This window comes from Carcharodon carcharias, chromosome 1, assembly GCF_017639515.1.
Source record: "Carcharodon carcharias isolate sCarCar2 chromosome 1, sCarCar2.pri, whole genome shotgun sequence".
NCBI lineage: Eukaryota > Metazoa > Chordata > Chondrichthyes > Lamniformes > Lamnidae > Carcharodon > Carcharodon carcharias.
The window spans coordinates 101,382,691-101,404,028 of NC_054467.1; the positions used below are offsets into that span (position 1 = coordinate 101,382,691).

General features: G+C 55.0%; 1 protein-coding gene across 2 annotated transcripts in view; it reads left to right on the plus strand.

Moving 5' to 3' along the window:
- The first annotated feature begins 365 nt into the window (after window positions 1-365).
- The window catches only part of cds1 (CDP-diacylglycerol synthase (phosphatidate cytidylyltransferase) 1), an 85,113-nt gene continuing 64,140 nt past the window's right edge, over window positions 366-21,338 (plus strand). Inside the window, exon 1 of one of the 2 annotated variants that reach the window (XM_041194032.1) lies at window positions 366-604. In XM_041194032.1, coding sequence (XP_041049966.1) covers window positions 548-604 — 57 coding nt within the window. In that variant the 5' untranslated portion in view covers window positions 366-547. The remainder of the gene's footprint in view (window positions 605-21,338) is intronic. The other variant, XM_041194021.1, reaches the window with a different exon arrangement.

The window sequence follows — 21,338 nt, forward strand, 5'->3', positions numbered from 1 at the left end:
ATCTTAAAAATTTCACCAACGAAAGAGCTCGTACAACAAAAAATTCCTGCTGGATCTGACTAATGAATGTGAAACAGATTTGTTTAATAGCAGGAGTAACATAGGAGAAGACCATTACTTCATCTGCGTTGCTCCTTTTCTTTGCTGCAGGATACCGTACAAAGTTTTATAGATCAATGAACGCTGCCGTCGTACAGCTTCAGTAGTTTGCTGCCAGGTCTCGGAGAACGCGCGCGTCTCGCGGCCCCCACCAGGGAAGCTCAGCGGCTCGAGCTCTGCCCGGCCGCGGTTACCAGGCGATTTGGAAGCTGCGTCAGCACGGAAGCGGCGTCAGTGTGAGCCCGAGCCTAGCGGCCGCGGTCCTGAACCCGATCCGGCCCAGAGCAAGGCCCCGCCCCGCCCGAGCCCGAGCTCAGCGGCTTTTTTTTACATTTCTGCACTTTTATTGCGAGTTTACAGATGACATCGAGGCAGCGGCAGAGTGGGTCCGAGTGAGGGGGGTAAACCGGCTACCGGGGGAGAGACAGACTGGGAGAGAAACTGAAAGATGACGGAGCCCAGGAGGAGAAAAACCGAGAAGGAGCCTGAGAACCTGAGCGACAAGGTAAGGAATTATCTATATCGTAGTTAGGAATTGCTGTTTGTCTGTATGCAACCAGGTATGAAACCTGGTGCAGTTCTTGGGTTAACCCTGCTGTATGTAAGGAGTTACTGAGAAAATGTGTTTAAATCAGATAGTAATGTGTAATCTTAATGTGTAATGTACGTAATTACCGAGGCAGAACACCTATAAGCAAAGGAACGTGTTTAAAACAAGAGGAAGCCTGACTACACTTTCTGCTGTATGTATTAAATACAGAAAATGTCTGTAAAATCACATTGTTTAACCTACTGTGCATGATAACTAAACTGTAATTCAGCCAATTATGTCAATACTATGTATAAAAAAAACACTGGACCTATAAATCACTAAGCAGTCCAGGTAAAAATAATCTTGGTTGTGCTATACATTTTGACAATAACAGACTGAAAGGTAATACAAGGTTCTAGTCCTCTGGGCTTGGCAGCTTACCAGGGTCATATTTCATGAGACACCTGTATTAATTACACTATTGTCAACTGCATTTATAATTTTATATATAAAACACATAAATTATAGTACAGCACGTGAAGGAATGAGTTATAGAATATTAAGTACAATTATTAAACTTGAGTGGGAAAAATGATCGAAGTCTTCTCTACAAAGAAACGATTTTCTCATCATCTGCAGTAAACTTGCAGTGATTATGTTGCAGAGTTCAAATGTCTTCATGAATGTGATTGTCACAACTAGTCATCCTGGAGCATCTTTTCTCAAGGTTGTCCTTAAAAGCTTGGTGCCAATGCCTTAGGTAAATAAAAACTAATTAATATTTGAGAATAGGACTGGGTTGTAATATTATTGCTAGATGTGAGTACCATTTTGTTTTGGATTTCCAGCATCCGCAGTTTTTTTGTTTTTACCATTTAAAGAACTATTTGAGCTTCATTACTGTGGTTTTGGCTATTATTAAATCTCAAAAGTTATTGCCTTGTAACATTCTTTCCTGACTATTGTAGTTATGGTAAATACTGTTAAGGTGGTAATATTAGTGATATGGGTAATTATATTACAGCTGAGGTATCAAAACTAATTTGTTAGATTATCAAATCTGATTGGAAAACTTGAGTGATTTTTCAGTGTCACTTGGCCCCAGTGTGTTGAGTTCTTGAAACACCATTTTGGTTCACAGGGCTGATCCCATTCATGCTTGGGTTTGTGGTCCCACAACTGTTGTTGTGCTGCTTGATATCAAATTGTGGTTGAGATATAGCTTTCTGCAACTCATCATTGCTAGATTGAAATAAAAGCAATATATTGTGGATGCTGGAGATCTGAAATTATAGCAGAAAGTGCTGGCAAAACTCAGCAGGTCTGGCAGCATCTGTAGAGAGAGAAACAAAATTAACATTTCGAGTCCAATATGACTTCTTCGGATGAAGAAGAGTCATAGTCGACTCAAAACATTAATTCTGTTTCTCTCTTTGCCGATCTGCCAAACATGCTGAGCATTTTCAACATTTTCTGATCAGTAAACAAGTCTTTCTGCAGGATAGGATGCTGGTAGCAGCTGTGTCAGAGAAGAAATGAGTGATAAAAAACCTTTGTGATATTCAAATGTTCAGTGAGTTTATAATGAGTATAATAGCTATGGGTGAACTGGAGTTATGAAGGGTGAAGGGCATTAGAAAAATTGAGTCTGGAGGTGACAGCATTACAAATTAAAGTAACAATGGTAGGGACTGAGGTAAGGATGGAGACAAATTAAAATCAAGAGGTGACAGTGGTCATTTTTAGTGAGAGATTGGAACTGGGATTTGAAGCTTGACGGAGAGGTGAGCACATCTCCGAGTGCATCGGGTTAAACAGTGAGCAAGGAACCAAGAAGGAATGAAATTGGGATAAATCTGAGTGCTTCTGGGAGGAACCAGCCAACTTCAGTTTTCCAATAAAAACAAAGTGCTGGGAAAAATTCAGGACTGACAGCAACCATGGAGGGAGAAAACAGAGCTAACATTTTGAGTCAAATATAATGTTAACGCTTTCTTTGTTATAAGGAAGTAGGGTGCCATTTCAATTCATAAAAGTGAAATACTGTGGATGCTGGAAATCTGAAATACTACTGGAAATTCTCAGCAGGTCAGGCACCATCTGTGAAGAAAGGAACAGAGTGAAATTTAAGGTCAATGACCTTTCATTAGAACCCATGGTCATCGACCTGAAATGTTATCTCTGTTCCCCTCTCCACAGATGCTGCCTGATCTGCTGAGCATTATCAAAATGTTCTATTTTTATATTAGTTTATATTCACAGTTATTTTTAACCTGACTCTGATAACAATTAAGTAAGGAATATCTGCTGATTCGTATATCTTCACTATTCAACAATGATTAGCTACCTTCCACAAGTGACATTTTCTTGATCCTAGCAGGACAGGAGCCATTCTGTTTCATAATATACTTGCATAACGGTACTTGTTTATAAAATTTCAGTTCATTTGTATTTTTATGAAAAATCAAGTTATTTTTAAAGAAGGAAATCAACACACTGTTTTAAAGAATACAAAAACAGAAGTGATAATATAAGGACAACATTGCTAATTTCAATAACCACAGGGACATGGAAAAATGTTGATAAGCTGAGGACTTAAATGTAAGTAACTACAGAGGAAATAAAGTCAAGAGAGTGGAGTAATGCCTAATGCTGTTGTGTTAGAGAAGACACGAGTGAGAAAAGCATTAGTGATGTCCAAATGTTCAGTGAGATAAAATTATTAAGTCTAGGATTTAGGACAATTTTAGCAATGCTAATAAGCATGTTTATATAGGGAATGTATATGTAGTGAGAAAATCTAAATAAAAACAAAAAGTCAGAAAATCATATGTTCAGAAAGAGAATCTGAGTTTATATAATATAAATAATAGGACTATAATAAATAAAACAGTAAATTACATCAGAGTCAGAATAAGTGAAACTTCACCTTGAAAAATAGGATAGCTTATTTTCAAAAATTCTAGTGATTTTTATGAAAGTGGAAATCATACAAGTCCACACAGCAAAAAATGTTTTAAAAATTATATTGTGGAATTTTTTTTTATTCACTCATGGGATGTGGGTGTCACTGGCTAGCATTTATTGCCGATCCCTAATTGCTCATGTACAGAGGGTATTTTTAAGAGTCAACCACATTGCTGTGGATCTGGAGCCACATGTAGCCCAGACCAGGTGAGGATGGCAGATTTCCGACCCTAAAGGATATGAGTGAACCAGGTGGGTTTTTACGACAAACGACAATCGTCATTTCGCTTTACATTCCAGATATTTATTGAATTCAGATTCCACCATCTGGCATGGTGGGATTTGAACCCATCTCCCCACCTCCTCCTTCTCTCCCATCTCCCCCCTCCGCCATCTCTCCCGTCTCCCCCCTTCGCCTTCTCTCCCGTCTCCCCCCTCCGCCTTCTCTCCCGTCTCCCCCCTCCGCCTTCTCTCCCGTCTCCCCCCTCCGCCTTCTCTCCCGTCTCCCCCTTCCGCCTTCTCTCCCGTCTCCCCCTTCCGCCTTCTCTCCCGTCTCCCCCTTCCGCCTTCTCTCCCGTCTCCCCCTTCCGCCTTCTCTCCCGTCTCCCCCCTCCGCCTTCTCTCCCGTCTCCCCCCTCCGCCTTCTCTCCCGTCTCCCCCCTCCGCCTTCTCTCCCGTCTCCCCCCTCCGCCTTCTCTCCAGTCTCCCCCCTCCGCCTTCTCTCCCGTCTCCCCCCTCCGCCTTCTCTCCCGTCTCCCCCCTCCGCCTTCTCTCCCGTCTCCCCCCTCCGCCTTCTCTCCCGTCTCCCCCCTCCGCCTTCTCTCCCGTCTCCCCCCTCCGCCTTCTCTCCCGTCTCCCCCCTCCGCCTTCTCTCCCGTCTCCCCCCTCCGCCTTCTCTCCCGTCTCCCCCCTCCGCCTTCTCTCCCGTCTCCCCCCTCCGCCTTCTCTCCCGTCTCCCCCCTCCGCCTTCTCTCCCGTCTCCCCCCTCCGCCTTCTCTCCCGTCTCCCCCCTCCGCCTTCTCTCCCGTCTCCCCCCTCCGCCTTCTCTCCCGTCTCCCCCCTCCGCCTTCTCTCCCGTCTCCCCCCTCCGCCTTCTCTCCCGTCTCCCCCCTCCGCCTTCTCTCCCGTCTCCCCCCTCCGCCTTCTCTCCCGTCTCCCCCCTCCGCCTTCTCTCCCGTCTCCCCCCTCCGCCTTCTCTCCCGTCTCCCCCCTCCGCCTTCTCTCCCGTCTCCCCCCTCCGCCTTCTCTCCCGTCTCCCCCCTCCGCCTTCTCTCCCGTCTCCCCCCTCCGCCTTCTCTCCCGTCTCCCCCCTCCGCCTTCTCTCCCGTCTCCCCCCTCCGCCTTCTCTCCCGTCTCCCCCCTCCGCCTTCTCTCCCGTCTCCCCCCTCCGCCTTCTCTCCCGTCTCCCCCCTCCGCCTTCTCTCCCGTCTCCCCCCTCCGCCTTCTCTCCCGTCTCCCCCCTCCGCCTTCTCTCCCGTCTCCCCCCTCCGCCTTCTCTCCCGTCTCCCCCCTCCGCCTTCTCTCCCGTCTCCCCCCTCCGCCTTCTCTCCCGTCTCCCCCCTCCGCCTTCTCTCCCGTCTCCCCCCTCCGCCTTCTCTCCCGTCTCCCCCCTCCGCCTTCTCTCCCGTCTCCCCCCTCCGCCTTCTCTCCCGTCTCCCCCCTCCGCCTTCTCTCCCGTCTCCCCCCTCCGCCTTCTCTCCCGTCTCCCCCCTCCGCCTTCTCTCCCGTCTCCCCCCTCCGCCTTCTCTCCCGTCTCCCCCCTCCGCCTTCTCTCCCGTCTCCCCCCTCCGCCTTCTCCCCCGTCTCCCCCCTCCGCCTTCTCCCCCGTCTCCCCCCTCCGCCTTCTCCCCCGTCTCCCCCCTCCGCCTTCTCCCCCGTCTCCCCCCTCCGCCTTCTCCCCCGTCTCCCCCCTCCGCCTTCTCCCCCGTCTCCCCCCTCCGCCTTCTCTCCCCGTCTCCCCCCTCCGCCTTCTCTCCCGTCTCCCCCCTCCGCCTTCTCTCCCGTCTCCCCCCTCCGCCTTCTCTCCCGTCTCCCCCCTCCGCCTTCTCCCCGTCTCCCCCCTCCGCCTTCTCCCCCGTCTCCCCCCTCCGCCTTCTCTCCCGTCTCCCCCCTCCGCCTTCTCTCCCGTCTCCCCCCTCCGCCTTCTCTCCCGTCTCCCCCCTCCGCCTTCTCTCCCGTCTCCCCCCTCCGCCTTCTCTCCCGTCTCCCCCCTCCGCCTTCTCTCCCGTCTCCCCCCTCCGCCTTCTCTCCCGTCTCCCCCCTCCGCCTTCTCTCCCGTCTCCCCCCTCCGCCTTCTCTCCCGTCTCCCCCCTCCGCCTTCTCTCCCGTCTCCCCCCTCCGCCTTCTCTCCCGTCTCCCCCCTCCGCCTTCTCTCCCGTCTCCCCCCTCCGCCTTCTCTCCCGTCTCCCCCCTCCGCCTTCTCTCCCGTCTCCCCCCTCCGCCTTCTCTCCCGTCTCCCCCCTCCGCCTTCTCTCCCGTCTCCCCCCTCCGCCTTCTCTCCCGTCTCCCCCCTCCGCCTTCTCTCCCGTCTCCCCCCTCCGCCTTCTCTCCCGTCTCCCCCCTCCGCCTTCTCTCCCGTCTCCCCCCTCCGCCTTCTCTCCCGTCTCCCCCCTCCGCCTTCTCTCCCGTCTCCCCCCTCCGCCTTCTCTCCCGTCTCCCCCCTCCGCCTTCTCTCCCGTCTCCCCCCTCCGCCTTCTCTCCCGTCTCCCCCCTCCGCCTTCTCTCCCGTCTCCCCCCTCCGCCTTCTCTCCCGTCTCCCCCCTCCGCCTTCTCTCCCGTCTCCCCCCTCCGCCTTCTCTCCCGTCTCCCCCCTCCGCCTTCTCTCCCGTCTCCCCCCTCCGCCTTCTCTCCCGTCTCCCCCCTCCGCCTTCTCTCCCGTCTCCCCCCTCCGCCTTCTCTCCCGTCTCCCCCCTCCGCCTTCTCTCCCGTCTCCCCCCTCCGCCTTCTCTCCCGTCTCCCCCCTCCGCCTTCTCTCCCGTCTCCCCCCTCCGCCTTCTCTCCCGTCTCCCCCCTCCGCCTTCTCTCCCGTCTCCCCCCTCCGCCTTCTCTCCCGTCTCCCCCCTCCGCCTGCTCTCCCGTCTCCCCCCTCCGCCTTCTCTCCCGTCTCCCCCCTCCGCCTTCTCTCCCGTCTCCCCCCTCCGCCTTCTCTCCCGTCTCCCCCCTCCGCCTTCTCTCCCGTCTCCCCCCTCCGCCTTCTCTCGCGTCTCCCCCCTCCGCCTTCTCTCGCGTCTCCCCCCTCCGCCTTCTCTCGCGTCTCCCCCCTCCGCCTTCTCTCGCGTCTCCCCCCTCCGCCTTCTCTCGCGTCTCCCCCCTCCGCCTTCTCTCGCGTCTCCCCCCTCCGCCTTCTCTCGCGTCTCCCCCCTCCGCCTTCTCTCGCGTCTCCCCCCTCCGCCTTCTCTCGCGTCTCCCCCCTCCGCCTTCTCTCGCGTCTCCCCCCTCCGCCTTCTCTCGCGTCTCCCCCCTCCGCCTTCTCTCGCGTCTCCCCCCTCCGCCTTCTCTCGCGTCTCCCCCCTCCGCCTTCTCTCGCGTCTCCCCCTCCGCCTTCTCTCGCGTCTCCCCCCTCCGCCTTCTCTCGCGTCTCCCCCCTCCGCCTTCTCTCGCGTCTCCCCCCTCCGCCTTCTCTCGCGTCTCCCCCCTCCGCCTTCTCTCGCGTCTCCCCCCTCCGCCTTCTCTCGCGTCTCCCCCCTCCGCCTTCTCTCGCGTCTCCCCCCTCCGCCTTCTCTCGCGTCTCCCCCCTCCGCCTTCTCTCGCGTCTCCCCCCTCCGCCTTCTCTCGCGTCTCCCCCCTCCGCCTTCTCTCGCGTCTCCCCCCTCCGCCTTCTCTCGCGTCTCCCCCCTCCGCCTTCTCTCGCGTCTCCCCCCTCCGCCTTCTCTCGCGTCTCCCCCCTCCGCCTTCTCTCGCGTCTCCCCCCTCCGCCTTCTCTCGCGTCTCCCCCCTCCGCCTTCTCTCGCGTCTCCCCCCTCCGCCTTCTCTCGCGTCTCCCCCCTCCGCCTTCTCTCGCGTCTCCCCCCTCCGCCTTCTCTCGCGTCTCCCCCCTCCGCCTTCTCTCGCGTCTCCCCCCTCCGCCTTCTCTCGCGTCTCCCCCCTCCGCCTTCTCTCCCGTCTCCCCCCTCCGCCTTCTCTCCCGTCTCCCCCCTCCGCCTTCTCTCCCGTCTCCCCCCTCCGCCTTCTCTCCCGTCTCCCCCCTCCGCCTTCTCTCCCGTCTCCCCCCTCCGCCTTCTCTCCCGTCTCCCCCCTCCGCCTTCTCTCCCGTCTCCCCCCTCCGCCTTCTCTCCCGTCTCCCCCTCCGCCTTCTCTCCCGTCTCCCCCCTCCGCCTTCTCTCCCGTCTCCCCCCTCCGCCTTCTCTCCCGTCTCCCCCCTCCGCCTTCTCTCCCGTCTCCCCCCTCCGCCTTCTCTCCCGTCTCCCCCCTCCGCCTTCTCTCCCGTCTCCCCCCTCCGCCTTCTCTCCCGTCTCCCCCCTCCGCCTTCTCTCCCGTCTCCCCCCTCCGCCTTCTCTCCCGTCTCCCCCCTCCGCCTTCTCTCCCGTCTCCCCCCTCCGCCTTCTCTCCCGTCTCCCCCCTCCGCCTTCTCTCCCGTCTCCCCCCTCCGCCTTCTCTCCCGTCTCCCCCCTCCGCCTTCTCTCCCGTCTCCCCCCTCCGCCTTCTCTCCCGTCTCCCCCCTCCGCCTTCTCTCCCGTCTCCCCCCTCCGCCTTCTCTCCCGTCTCCCCCCTCCGCCTTCTCTCCCGTCTCCCCCCTCCGCCTTCTCTCCCGTCTCCCCCCTCCGCCTTCTCTCCCGTCTCCCCCCTCCGCCTTCTCTCCCGTCTCCCCCCTCCGCCTTCTCTCCCGTCTCCCCCCTCCGCCTTCTCTCCCGTCTCCCCCCTCCGCCTTCTCTCCCGTCTCCCCCCTCCGCCTTCTCTCCCGTCTCCCCCCTCCGCCTTCTCTCCCGTCTCCCCCCTCCGCCTTCTCTCCCGTCTCCCCCCTCCGCCTTCTCTCCCGTCTCCCCCCTCCGCCTTCTCTCCCGTCTCCCCCCTCCGCCTTCTCTCCCGTCTCCCCCCTCCGCCTTCTCTCCCGTCTCCCCCCTCCGCCTTCTCTCCCGTCTCCCCCCTCCGCCTTCTCTCCCGTCTCCCCCCTCCGCCTTCTCTCCCGTCTCCCCCCTCCGCCTTCTCTCCCGTCTCCCCCCTCCGCCTTCTCTCCCGTCTCCCCCCTCCGCCTTCTCTCCCGTCTCCCCCCTCCGCCTTCTCTCCCGTCTCCCCCCTCCGCCTTCTCTCCCGTCTCCCCCCTCCGCCTTCTCTCCCGTCTCCCCCCTCCGCCTTCTCTCCCGTCTCCCCCCTCCGCCTTCTCTCCCGTCTCCCCCCTCCGCCTTCTCTCCCGTCTCCCCCCTCCGCCTTCTCTCCCGTCTCCCCCCTCCGCCTTCTCTCCCGTCTCCCCCCTCCGCCTTCTCTCCCGTCTCCCCCCTCCGCCTTCTCTCCCGTCTCCCCCCTCCGCCTTCTCTCCCGTCTCCCCCCTCCGCCTTCTCTCCCGTCTCCCCCCTCCGCCTTCTCTCCCGTCTCCCCCCTCCGCCTTCTCTCCCGTCTCCCCCCTCCGCCTTCTCTCCCGTCTCCCCCCTCCGCCTTCTCTCCCGTCTCCCCCCTCCGCCTTCTCTCCCGTCTCCCCCCTCCGCCTTCTCTCCCGTCTCCCCCCTCCGCCTTCTCTCCCGTCTCCCCCCTCCGCCTTCTCTCCCGTCTCCCCCCTCCGCCTTCTCTCCCGTCTCCCCCCTCCGCCTTCTCTCCCGTCTCCCCCCTCCGCCTTCTCTCCCGTCTCCCCCCTCCGCCTTCTCTCCCGTCTCCCCCCTCCGCCTTCTCTCCCGTCTCCCCCCTCCGCCTTCTCTCCCGTCTCCCCCCTCCGCCTTCTCTCCCGTCTCCCCCCTCCGCCTTCTCTCCCGTCTCCCCCCTCCGCCTTCTCTCCCGTCTCCCCCCTCCGCCTTCTCTCCCGTCTCCCCCCTCCGCCTTCTCTCCCGTCTCCCCCCTCCGCCTTCTCTCCCGTCTCCCCCCTCCGCCTTCTCTCCCGTCTCCCCCTCCGCCTTCTCTCCCGTCTCCCCCCTCCGCCTTCTCTCCCGTCTCCCCCCTCCGCCTTCTCTCCCGTCTCCCCCCTCCGCCTTCTCTCCCGTCTCCCCCCTCCGCCTTCTCTCCCGTCTCCCCCCTCCGCCTTCTCTCCCGTCTCCCCCTCCGCCTTCTCTCCCGTCTCCCCCCTCCGCCTTCTCTCCCGTCTCCCCCCTCCGCCTTCTCTCCCGTCTCCCCCCTCCGCCTTCTCTCCCGTCTCCCCCCTCCGCCTTCTCTCCCGTCTCCCCCCTCCGCCTTCTCTCCCGTCTCCCCCCTCCGCCTTCTCTCCCGTCTCCCCCCTCTCTCCGTCCTCTCCCGTCTCCCCCCTCTCTCCGTCCTCTCCCGTCTCCCCCCTCTCTCCGTCCTCTCCCGTCTCCCCCCTCTCTCCGTCCTCTCCCGTCTCCCCCCTCTCTCCGTCCTCTCCCGTCTCCCCCCTCTCTCCGTCCTCTCCCGTCTCCCCCCTCTCTCCGTCCTCTCCCGTCTCCCCCCTCTCTCCGTCCTCTCCCGTCTCCCCCCTCTCTCCGTCCTCTCCCGTCTCCCCCCTCTCTCCGTCCTCTCCCGTCTCCCCCCTCTCTCCGTCCTCTCCCGTCTCCCCCCTCTCTCCGTCCTCTCCCGTCTCCCCCCTCTCTCCGTCCTCTCCCGTCTCCCCCCTCTCTCCGTCCTCTCCCGTCTCCCCCCTCTCTCCGTCCTCTCCCGTCTCCCCCCTCTCTCCGTCCTCTCCCGTCTCCCCCCTCTCTCCGTCCTCTCCCGTCTCCCCCCTCTCTCCGTCCTCTCCCGTCTCCCCCCTCTCTCCGTCCTCTCCCGTCTCCCCCCTCTCTCCGTCCTCTCCCGTCTCCCCCCTCTCTCCGTCCTCTCCCGTCTCCCCCCTCTCTCCGTCCTCTCCCGTCTCCCCCCTCTCTCCGTCCTCTCCCGTCTCCCCCCTCTCTCCGTCCTCTCCCGTCTCCCCCCTCTCTCCGTCCTCTCCCGTCTCCCCCCTCTCTCCGTCCTCTCCCGTCTCCCCCCTCTCTCCGTCCTCTCCCGTCTCCCCCCTCTCTCCGTCCTCTCCCGTCTCCCCCCTCTCTCCGTCCTCTCCCGTCTCCCCCCTCTCTCCGTCCTCTCCCGTCTCCCCCCTCTCTCCGTCCTCTCCCGTCTCCCCCCTCTCTCCGTCCTCTCCCGTCTCCCCCTCTCTCCGTCCTCTCCCGTCTCCCCCCTCTCTCCGTCCTCTCCCGTCTCCCCCCTCTCTCCGTCCTCTCCCGTCTCCCCCCTCTCTCCGTCCTCTCCCGTCTCCCCCCTCTCTCCGTCCTCTCCCGTCTCCCCCCTCTCTCCGTCCTCTCCCGTCTCCCCCCTCTCTCCGTCCTCTCCCGTCTCCCCCCTCTCTCCGTCCTCTCCCGTCTCCCCCCTCTCTCCGTCCTCTCCCGTCTCCCCCCTCTCTCCGTCCTCTCCCGTCTCCCCCTCTCTCCGTCCTCTCCCGTCTCCCCCCTCTCTCCGTCCTCTCCCGTCTCCCCCCTCTCTCCGTCCTCTCCCGTCTCCCCCCTCTCTCCGTCCTCTCCCGTCTCCCCCCTCTCTCCGTCCTCTCCCGTCTCCCCCCTCTCTCCGTCCTCTCCCGTCTCCCCCCTCTCTCCGTCCTCTCCCGTCTCCCCCCTCTCTCCGTCCTCTCCCGTCTCCCCCCTCTCTCCGTCCTCTCCCGTCTCCCCCCTCTCTCCGTCCTCTCCCGTCTCCCCCCTCTCTCCGTCCTCTCCCGTCTCCCCCCTCTCTCCGTCCTCTCCCGTCTCCCCCCTCTCTCCGTCCTCTCCCGTCTCCCCCCTCTCTCCGTCCTCTCCCGTCTCCCCCTTCTCTCCGTCCTCTCCCGTCTCCCCCTTCTCTCCGTCCTCTCCCGTCTCCCCCTTCTCTCCGTCCTCTCCCGTCTCCCCCTTCTCTCCGTCCTCTCCCGTCTCCCCCTTCTCTCCGTCCTCTCCCGTCTCCCCCTTCTCTCCGTCCTCTCCCGTCTCCCCCTTCTCTCCGTCCTCTCCCGTCTCCCCCTTCTCTCCGTCCTCTCCCGTCTCCCCCTTCTCTCCGTCCTCTCCCGTCTCCCCCTTCTCTCCGTCCTCTCCCGTCTCCCCCTTCTCTCCGTCCTCTCCCGTCTCCCCCTTCTCTCCGTCCTCTCCCGTCTCCCCCTTCTCTCCGTCCTCTCCCGTCTCCCCCTTCTCTCCGTCCTCTCCCGTCTCCCCCTTCTCTCCGTCCTCTCCCGTCTCCCCCTTCTCTCCGTCCTCTCCCGTCTCCCCCTTCTCTCCGTCCTCTCCCGTCTCCCCCTTCTCTCCGTCCTCTCCCGTCTCCCCCTTCTCTCCGTCCTCTCCCGTCTCCCCCTTCTCTCCGTCCTCTCCCGTCTCCCCCTTCTCTCCGTCCTCTCCCGTCTCCCCCTTCTCTCCGTCCTCTCCCGTCTCCCCCTTCTCTCCGTCCTCTCCCGTCTCCCCCTTCTCTCCGTCCTCTCCCGTCTCCCCCTTCTCTCCGTCCTCTCCCGTCTCCCCCTTCTCTCCGTCCTCTCCCGTCTCCCCCTTCTCTCCGTCCTCTCCCGTCTCCCCCTTCTCTCCGTCCTCTCCCGTCTCCCCCTTCTCTCCGTCCTCTCCCGTCTCCCCCTTCTCTCCGTCCTCTCCCGTCTCCCCCTTCTCTCCGTCCTCTCCCGTCTCCCCCTTCTCTCCGTCCTCTCCCGTCTCCCCCTTCTCTCCGTCCTCTCCCGTCTCCCCCTTCTCTCCGTCCTCTCCCGTCTCCCCCTTCTCTCCGTCCTCTCCCGTCTCCCCCTTCTCTCCGTCCTCTCCCGTCTCCCCCTTCTCTCCGTCCTCTCCCTTCTCCCCCTTCTCTCCGTCCTCTCCCGTCTCCCCCTTCTCTCCGTCGTCTCTCCCGTCTCCCCCTTCTCTCCGTCCTCTCCCGTCTCCCCCTTCTCTCCGTCCTCTCCCGTCTCCCCCTTCTCTCCGTCCTCTCCCGTCTCCCCCTTCTCTCCGTCCTCTCCCGTCTCCCCCTTCTCTCCGTCGTCTCTCCCGTCTCCCCCTTCTCTCCGTCCTCTCCCGTCTCCCCCTTCTCTCCGTCGTCTCTCCCGTCTCCCCCTTCTCTCCGTCGTCTCTCCCGTCTCCCCCTTCTCTCCGTCGTCTCTCCCGTCTCCCCCTTCTCTCCGTCGTCTCTCCCGTCTCCCCCTTCTCTCCGTCGTCTCTCCCGTCTCCCCCTTCTCTCCGTCGTCTCTCCCGTCTCCCCCTTCTCTCCGTCGTCTCTCCCGTCTCCCCCTTCTCTCCGTCGTCTCTCCCGTCTCCCCCTTCTCTCCGTCGTCTCTCCCGTCTCCCCCTTCTCTCCGTCGTCTCTCCCGTCTCCCCCTTCTCTCCGTCGTCTCTCCCGTCTCCCCCTTCTCTCCGTCGTCTCTCCCGTCTCCCCCTTCTCTCCGTCGTCTCTCCCGTCTCCCCCTTCTCTCCGTCGTCTCTCCCGTCTCCCCCTTCTCTCCGTCGTCTCTCCCGTCTCCCCCTTCTCTCCGTCGTCTCTCCCGTCTCCCCCTTCTCTCCGTCGTCTCTCCCGTCTCCCCCTTCTCTCCGTCGTCTCTCCCGTCTCCCCCTTCTCTCCGTCGTCTCTCCCGTCTCCCCCTTCTCTCCGTCGTCTCTCCCGTCTCCCCCTTCTCTCCGTCGTCTCTCCCGTCTCCCCCTTCTCTCCGTCGTCTCTCCCGTCTCCCCCTTCTCTCCGTCGTCTCTCCCGTCTCCCCCTTCTCTCCGTCGTCTCTCCCGTCTCCCCCTTCTCTCCGTCGTCTCTCCCGTCTCCCCCTTCTCTCCGTCGTCTCTCCCGTCTCCCCCTTCTCTCCGTCGTCTCTCCCGTCTCCCCCTTCTCTCCGTCGTCTCTCCCGTCTCCCCCTTCTCTCCGTCGTCTCTCCCGTCTCCCCCTTCTCTCCGTCGTCTCTCCCGTCTCCCCCTTCTCTCCGTCGTCTCTCCCGTCTCCCCCTTCTCTCCGTCGTCTCTCCCGTCTCCCCCTTCTCTCCGTCGTCTCTCCCGTCTCCCCCTTCTCTCCGTCGTCTCGTCTCCCTCTCCGGTCTCCCCCTTCTCTCCGTCGTCTCTCCCGTCTCCCCCTTCTCTCCGTCGTCTCTCCCGTCTCCCCCCTTCTCTCCGTCGTCTCTCCCGTCTCCCCCTTCTCTCCGTCGTCTCTCCCGTCTCCCCCTTCTCTCCGTCGTCTCTCCCGTCTCCCCCTTCTCTCCGTCGTCTCTCCCGTCTCCCCCTTCTCTCCGTCGTCTCTCCCGTCTCCCCCTTCTCTCCGTCGTCTCTCCCGTCTCCCCTTCTCTCCGTCGTCTCTCCCGTCTCCCCCTTCTCTCCGTCGTCTCTCCCGTCTCCCCCTTCTCTCCGTCGTCTCTCCCGTCTCCCCCTTCTCTCCGTCGTCTCTCCCGTCTCCCCCTTCTCTCCGTCGTCTCTCCCGTCTCCCCCTTCTCTCCCCCGTCTCCCCCGTCTCCCCCTTCTCTCCCCCGTCTCCCCCTTTTCTCCCGTCTCCCCTCCTCCCCCCCCCGTCTTCCTCCCTCCCCCTTCTCTCCCATCTCCCCCCCTCCCCCTTCTCTCTCCCGTCCCCCGCCCCCCTTCTCTCTCCCGTCTCCCCCCCGCCCCCTTCTCTCTCCCGACTCCCCCCCGCCCCCTTCTCTCTCCCGTCTCCCCCTCCTGCCCCCTTCTCTGACCTGTCCCCCCCCACCCCCTTCTCTCTCCCGTCTCCCCCCTGCCCCCTTCTCTCCTGTCCCCCCCCCCCCCCCCCCCCCCCCCCCCCCCCCCCGTCTCCCTCCCCCATCCCCTCAGACATCCTCACTAAATAGCCTAGGGGTGTGCGATAGGTGGGATGAGAGTGGAGGAGAGACTTGAGGCAAGGCCCAAGGCCTAGTGGCATCCAAATATCGGTGCCCACCGTTGGGAGTGCCGAGAACCAGGGTGGAGCGAGAATGTGGTGTGAAAAATGGGACAACCAGGGGAATGTGACCGTAGCCAGCCAGAGCACTGGGAGCTGGGGGAAAGCAGCTGGAGCCACGGGAAAGCATCGTGAGTAGAGGCCCCATGCGCACCAGCATGTCTCACTCTATTTTCACAAACTCTCAGTTGCTGATGTTCGCTGCTCCTCCAATCGCAGCCTGTTTCTTATGTTTGCTGCTGATTGCCTCCTGATTGAGCCTATCAGCAATCAGCAGCAAACATGGGAGAGAATCAGACTGATTGTGGAGCTGCCCCTGCGAAACCTTCAAACTCACTGACCCCTCTTCCAGGAATTTTCAACAACCTTTCAGGGGCCACATGGAGGGGCTTCTGCAGCCCTTAGGCAGTGGGTTGGACAGTGGGTCTTGCTGTTCTAGATGGCAAAGGTCATGGGTTTGGAAGGTGCTGCTGAAGGAGCCTTGGTGATTTGCTGCTGTCCGCCAGTGGTATAGGAAGTGAATGTCTGAGGTAGTGGATGGGGTGCTGATCAAGCAGGCTGCTTTGTCCTGGATGGGGTCGAACTGTTTGAATGCTTTTGGAACTGCATTCACCCAGGCAAGTGGTGAGTATAAACATTGCTTGTAGATGGTGGGTGGGCTTTAAGGAGTCGGGAGGCGAGTTACTCACTGCAGAATTCCCACCTCTAACCTGTTGTTTTGGCCATAATATTTATATGGTTGGTTCAGTTAAGTTTCTGATTAATATTAACCCCAGGATGTTGCTGGTGGAGTATTCAGCAATGAGAGTGCCATTGAACGCCATGGGGAGGTGGTTAGATTCTCCCTTGTTAGAGATAGTCATTGCCTGGCACAAATGTTACTTGCCATGTATCAGTGCCAGCCTGAATGTTGCCCAGATCTTGCTGCATGCAGATTCAGGTTTGGACAAAGGTTGCAATGAGACCTGGAGCTGAGTGATCAGTAAACTGAGTATCAGTAAGCAGGTTATTGTTGAGTAAGTGCCATTTGATATCAAGTGCCTTCCGTCACTTTGCTGATGCGAGTAGCAATTGGGTTGTGAGTACCTCACTTTTTGCTTTAATGTGGGTTTGATTTCCAGCAGTAAAAGAAGTGTAAAGAAATCTATTTTTAAGGAAGACCTGGCTTAATTTTAGATACTGATTTTGTTTGGATGTGGGTGGTGGAGCCTATTTTTATATATATTGTTTCATAATTTTACTCTCGTTTCCTGGATCCCATAACTTGGCTGGTAGTGGAGGCAGCCTGTTCCCAACCTGCCCAGTATTGCTGTAAAGCAGCCGCTCTAGGAGAAATATGACTGGCACCTCCATTTCTGCAGTGATATGGCTGAAATGTCAAACAGTAAGCCTGTGGGTAATTGAACTAGAATCCCATCAAAATATAGTGCTTGTGCTCCAAAGTTCCATGCCATCATAATATCATGTGTGTAATTTAATATTAAAGAAGCTACGAAACATCTTTAAAACTATATAAATGTCATACTTTTTAATGCTCAATTTCTAGAAAAATTGTCACGTGATCTCATTTTATAATGGCAGCAGCCATAATATAGTCTTCTGTCTAGCACATCCTAAGTGTCCTTTTATTTGAGTTTTCTGAAGTCAGGTCCGTCCCATCGCACTGCGATCTCCACCATTAGGGCAAGGAGGCAGGTCCCGAATTCAGCCCAGCCAGAACATGGATCAACCCCATGCTGTTGGCACTAATCCACACCGTCCATCCAGCCAACTGAGCCAATTGGCCCCCCACAAGGAGTCTGAGTTGCTGTGGCAACATACAATTTTACATGCAAGTTGTAATCTGGAGCTGTGGATAGTGGTGGTTGACCAGGAACAACCACTGGTCATATCGTCTGCCATTGGAGTATGTTGGAAAGATTTACAAGTTGATAATATATTTGACTGCATTATGAGCTCTCCTTCCTTGGTCATCAAGTCCTGGAGTGGGACTTGAAACCTGAGCTTTTGGCTCAGAAGCAGGGACGCTACACATTGTACCAGAAGACTTCCCTTTCTTTACTATTACATCTTTCAAAGGTTGGCCTCAAAGATGATAATATTTCCAAAAAGTTATGAGTCTGTAGTCCAAATAACCCTTTTTTTTGTTAAGATCCCAATCAGCTATCAAATGCACTACATGTAAGTGAATCAAAAATGGCAAAAAACTGTCAATGAAGGTTAAGTTAGGGAGATCTGAGGTGGCGGGGGAAAGAAGAATTAAATTGTACAGCTTATTCAAATAGCAGGCACAGCAATAATGGTCTTCCTGACTTAAGCAAATCCTGGTAAGCTTTTTTGGGGAGGTATAGCCTGCTATACAACACCTGTACATTAGTTTCCAGTGCGGCAAGCAGAATATGAAAGCAGCTTTGGTGTTACCAACAAATATTGATAATCTCTCTACTTCCATGTTCAATTTGTGTATGAAACCCAAAATAACCACATTCGAACATACAAAATAGGAGCAGGAGTAGGTCATTCAGCTCCTAGAGCCTGTTTTGCCATTCAATAAGGTCATGGCCGACCTGATTATAGCCTCAACTCTACATTCTGCTTATTCCCAATAATTTTGACTCCCCCTTTTTAAAACTCGTTCTTGTAATATGAGCATTGCTGGCAAGGTCTGAATAGATTGCCCATCCCTAATTGCCCTTGAGGTTGAAATGAGTTTCCGCCTTGAACTGGTGCGGTCCACGTGGTGTAGACCCACTCAGCGCACAATGGTTGTGTTCTCATGTTCCTGCTGTTCTAGTTCTTCTAGTTAGTAGAGGTCACAGGTTTGGAAGGTGCTATCGAAGGAGCCTTGGCAAGTTGCTGCAGTTCATATTTAGATGGTACACACTGCTGCACTGTGTGCTAGTGCTGGGGGGGAGTGAATGTTTAACATGGTGAATGGGGTGCCGATCAAGCATGCTGTTTTATCCTGGATAGTATCGAGCATCTTGTATATTATTGGAGCTGCACTCATTCAAGTACGGAATATTCCATCACACTCCATTGTTGACCTACGCCTTGTAGCTGGTGTAGTCTAGTTTTGGGGAGTCAGGAGGTGAGTTACTTGCTGCAGAATTACCAGCCTCTGACCTGCTGTTGAGCCACAATATTTATATGGTTGGTCCAGTTAAGTTTTCGGTCAGTGGTAACTCCCAGAATGTTGATGGTTCCAAGACAGATTCCTGGATTGCATCGCTAGTTATGTTCCACCGAAACAAGAAACATCTTGTAGCCTTTGCTCTTCGCTTTCCATTCTTTAGCTAATGCTATATCCATTTCACCGCTTGACCTTTAATACCAGAAGCTTTACTGTTTGTAAATAGTGGTACTGCATAAAATTCATGTTCAAAATCTAAATATACTACATTATCTACATTCCCTTTATCCAAAGGCTTGGAAATTTCCTCAGGCTTGGACTAAATTAGTCAAGCTTGATTTGCCTGTCACAAACCTGTATTTACTGTCCCTGATTAACTTACCTTTCTAAGTGTTAACTAATGTTATCCCTTATTCTAACAGTTTTTCCAATACCACTATTAGGCTGATTGGTGAATAATTACCTAGCTTTTCTGTTTCCTCCCTTTTCTTGAACAAGGTGCACCATTTCCCATCCTCAAGTCTTACATAATTTCTATTTCTGCAGAATTTCAGTAACAGTATTTAGAACAAGTTATACATGTTAAAAATAATTAGAAATTTGGAAAATGTTACTTGTTTTTTTTTCCTCTAATGCTAGGCATTGACATTCATCATATTTAAAACCTAGAAGCATATAGGAAAAGTGTAGCTTGTCATTGTGAAACATTAGTAATAGTGATTTCTCTGCTATGTAATGCATCATCTCCTATCAGTAGGATTGCCTTTATATTTATCTTAGTCATGTTCTGGAAAATGATCTAAAACAGTCATGTTCCAAACATGAATGCCCTAATATACTATTGTAAACATTTAAAATGAGAATAAATAATTCCATAGCATAATAGGCTGCTGTTTTATGTTTACTACATATGCTTGTTCAAAGGTCATTAGGGATTAGTCCACTTAACAATAGCTAAGAGAGAGGAATGGGCAGAAATAGTTGTGGATGAATTTTATAGACCATTTATTGACTCAGCAGAGGAATATATATATTATTTGTGTGTCGTACATATATATGGAAGACTGCAAAAAGAAAAATGTGATTGTATATTTAAACCATCCTTGCACACTTAGCACTGTTGCAAGCCACATATCCAAAACTCAAGCTTTGTACACACTGGCAGCAATTCAACCATGACAACCAAACACAGTGCTGTCCATGCTCTGCTTTGAGGTTTGCAGTTGTGACTGCAGCATCTGCCATATTTCAGTCACAGTCTCTCTTGTGAAAACATTTTGTGCATTGACCCTTGTTGAAGTTGAGATAAGAGAATTGCTGTCTGAATATACTTCTCTGATGTGGCTTCCCTCTTGGTGTCCTTCTCTATTTCTCCTCCGTCCTCTTCTAACAGCTTGTCCTGCCCTACGTGGCTTCCCTTCATCCTCTATCATGTTCAATTCCCATGGGAGTTCTACCAGAACATTCATAACTGGAAGCAACTTATTTCAGTACAAGCAAATTACCAAAGAATTACTCCAAGACCAGCCAGACCACTCCTGTAACCTATTCAAACTTTGGACCAGTATAAGATAACTCCCAAAACACATGTGATTGCCCCAGCAGCTAGAAGAGATAATCCAGCAACTAACCTGGAAGTAGTTCATAATCCGTGTAAATATTGCAGATGGGATGTGTTTCATTCTAATTAATGTAGTGGTCAACTGTGCAAGGTTAAGACAGGTTGTTGATTACAGTATGAAGTTTGAATGACGTAGCACTGAAGTTATATTGGTGTTGCATACTGCTCTTCATGTTGATTTCTTTATCAAAATAGCATGCTGCCCACTTCCCATCCGAAGTGTGCACATATATTTTGGACCCCATTTTTGATTCTTATATGATCATGTAGCACCTTAAAAAAGTTACGCAGCCCAATTATGTCCGCAATTTGTTTGAAAAACTTAAAATAATGAAGGTTGTTGTCAGGTGAATTGGGAAAGACTCTTCCCTCTGGTAGGAGAATGCAAAATCAGGGAGGGAGACATGCCTTTTAGGTTAATGTGCTGGTTTTGTATTGTACCAAAAGATTCTATACAAACTTCCCGTTATTTGCCACTGTTAGATCCTGCTCTTATCTGCTAAAATGGCTCACTTTTCCAGGATCATCCTGGAACAATAGGTAGGAATGTAAGTTATGAAGAGGGCATAGGAATCTGCAAAGGAACATATGTTAAGTAGCAGATAGATTATAATGTGGGAAAATGTGAACTTGCCCCTTTGGCAGGAAGAATAGAAAAGCAGCATAATATTTAAATGGAGACAGTATGCAGAATTATTGAGGTTCAGAGAGACCTGAGCGTCCTGGTGCATGAATCAGGAAAAGTTAGTATGCAGGTACAGCAAATGATTAGGAAGGCAAATGGAATGTTGGCATTTATTGCAAAGAGAATGGAATATATAAGTAAGGATGTTTTGCTCCAGTTATACAGGACACTGGTGAGACCGCATCTAGAGTACTGTGTACAGTTTTGGCCTCCTTATTTAAGAAAGGATATAAATGCATTAGAAGCGGTTCAGAGAAGGTTTACTTGACTGACACCTGGGATGGGGGTGGGCATTATCTTATAAGAAATGATTGGACTGGCTGGGCCTGTATTCCATTGGAGTTTAGAAGAATGAGAGGTGATCTTATTGAAACATCACAGGGTGGATGCTGAAAGGATGTTTCCCCTTGTGGGAGAGACTAGAACTCGGGGACATAGGCTTAGACTGTAGATATGTCCAACATTTCTAATTATGGAGAGAAAAATATATATGAACGTCTGACAAGGGAAATCCAAATGGTGCAAGCACAAAATTGGTGATGATGGAGAGCTAGGGAAATGTTGTCTCAATTTTTTTTAATTTTTAAATTTAAAACAATGCATTCTAGTTCATTCTAAATGCTTTTACACTTCACAATTGATAGCTTTTTAAATTTTCAAATCAGGTAAAAGTGATATTCAGATTATTTTTTAAAGAAAACACAGCACATCAAAACCATCACTTCTCCAAAAGTTATCTCAAGTGATTTATTTCACTTTACGCAGACCCAAGTACACAGAGAAACCCTTCTTCTTCCAATTCCTCACCACCTCCTCCAACCGTCCTCGTTCAGACTAACAGTCTTCAACCTCTATCCCTCTCCTTTGAACTTGGTATAACTTGTCCAATGCCAGTCTCCCCAAGAGTCCCCCAGCGCACTCTTCTCTCATCCACATCCCACCTGTTCATATTGCGACATTTTGTTATAACCTCTGATCTCCTCAGTTCACTCTCCCTTTATTCTTCCTTTCCTTCTAGTCTAGCATCAAAAACCTTCATCTTCCCAGCCACTGTCTCTTTCCCTCTACTCTTCCTTCCCATTCATTTCCCCTTTCACTGGATCATTCCCATTTTCCTCTTCAAGACTTCATATTTCTGCCACAAATGGACCAACCAGACCACACTCCTGTTCCTGAGAGGACTGCATTCAGCCTTCTTCACACAAGGAATGATTGATACTTAGAATTAACATTTTTAAACTCTGCAAGAAAGGTAGCAGTGGCAGCGCTACGGCAAAGCAAAGAATCGGAGAAGTGAAGGAAGCAGTAGCGGTACCCAGGGAATAAAAGCCAAGTATTCAATTATTCTTTAATTCAATTATGCTTTAATACTTAACCATAT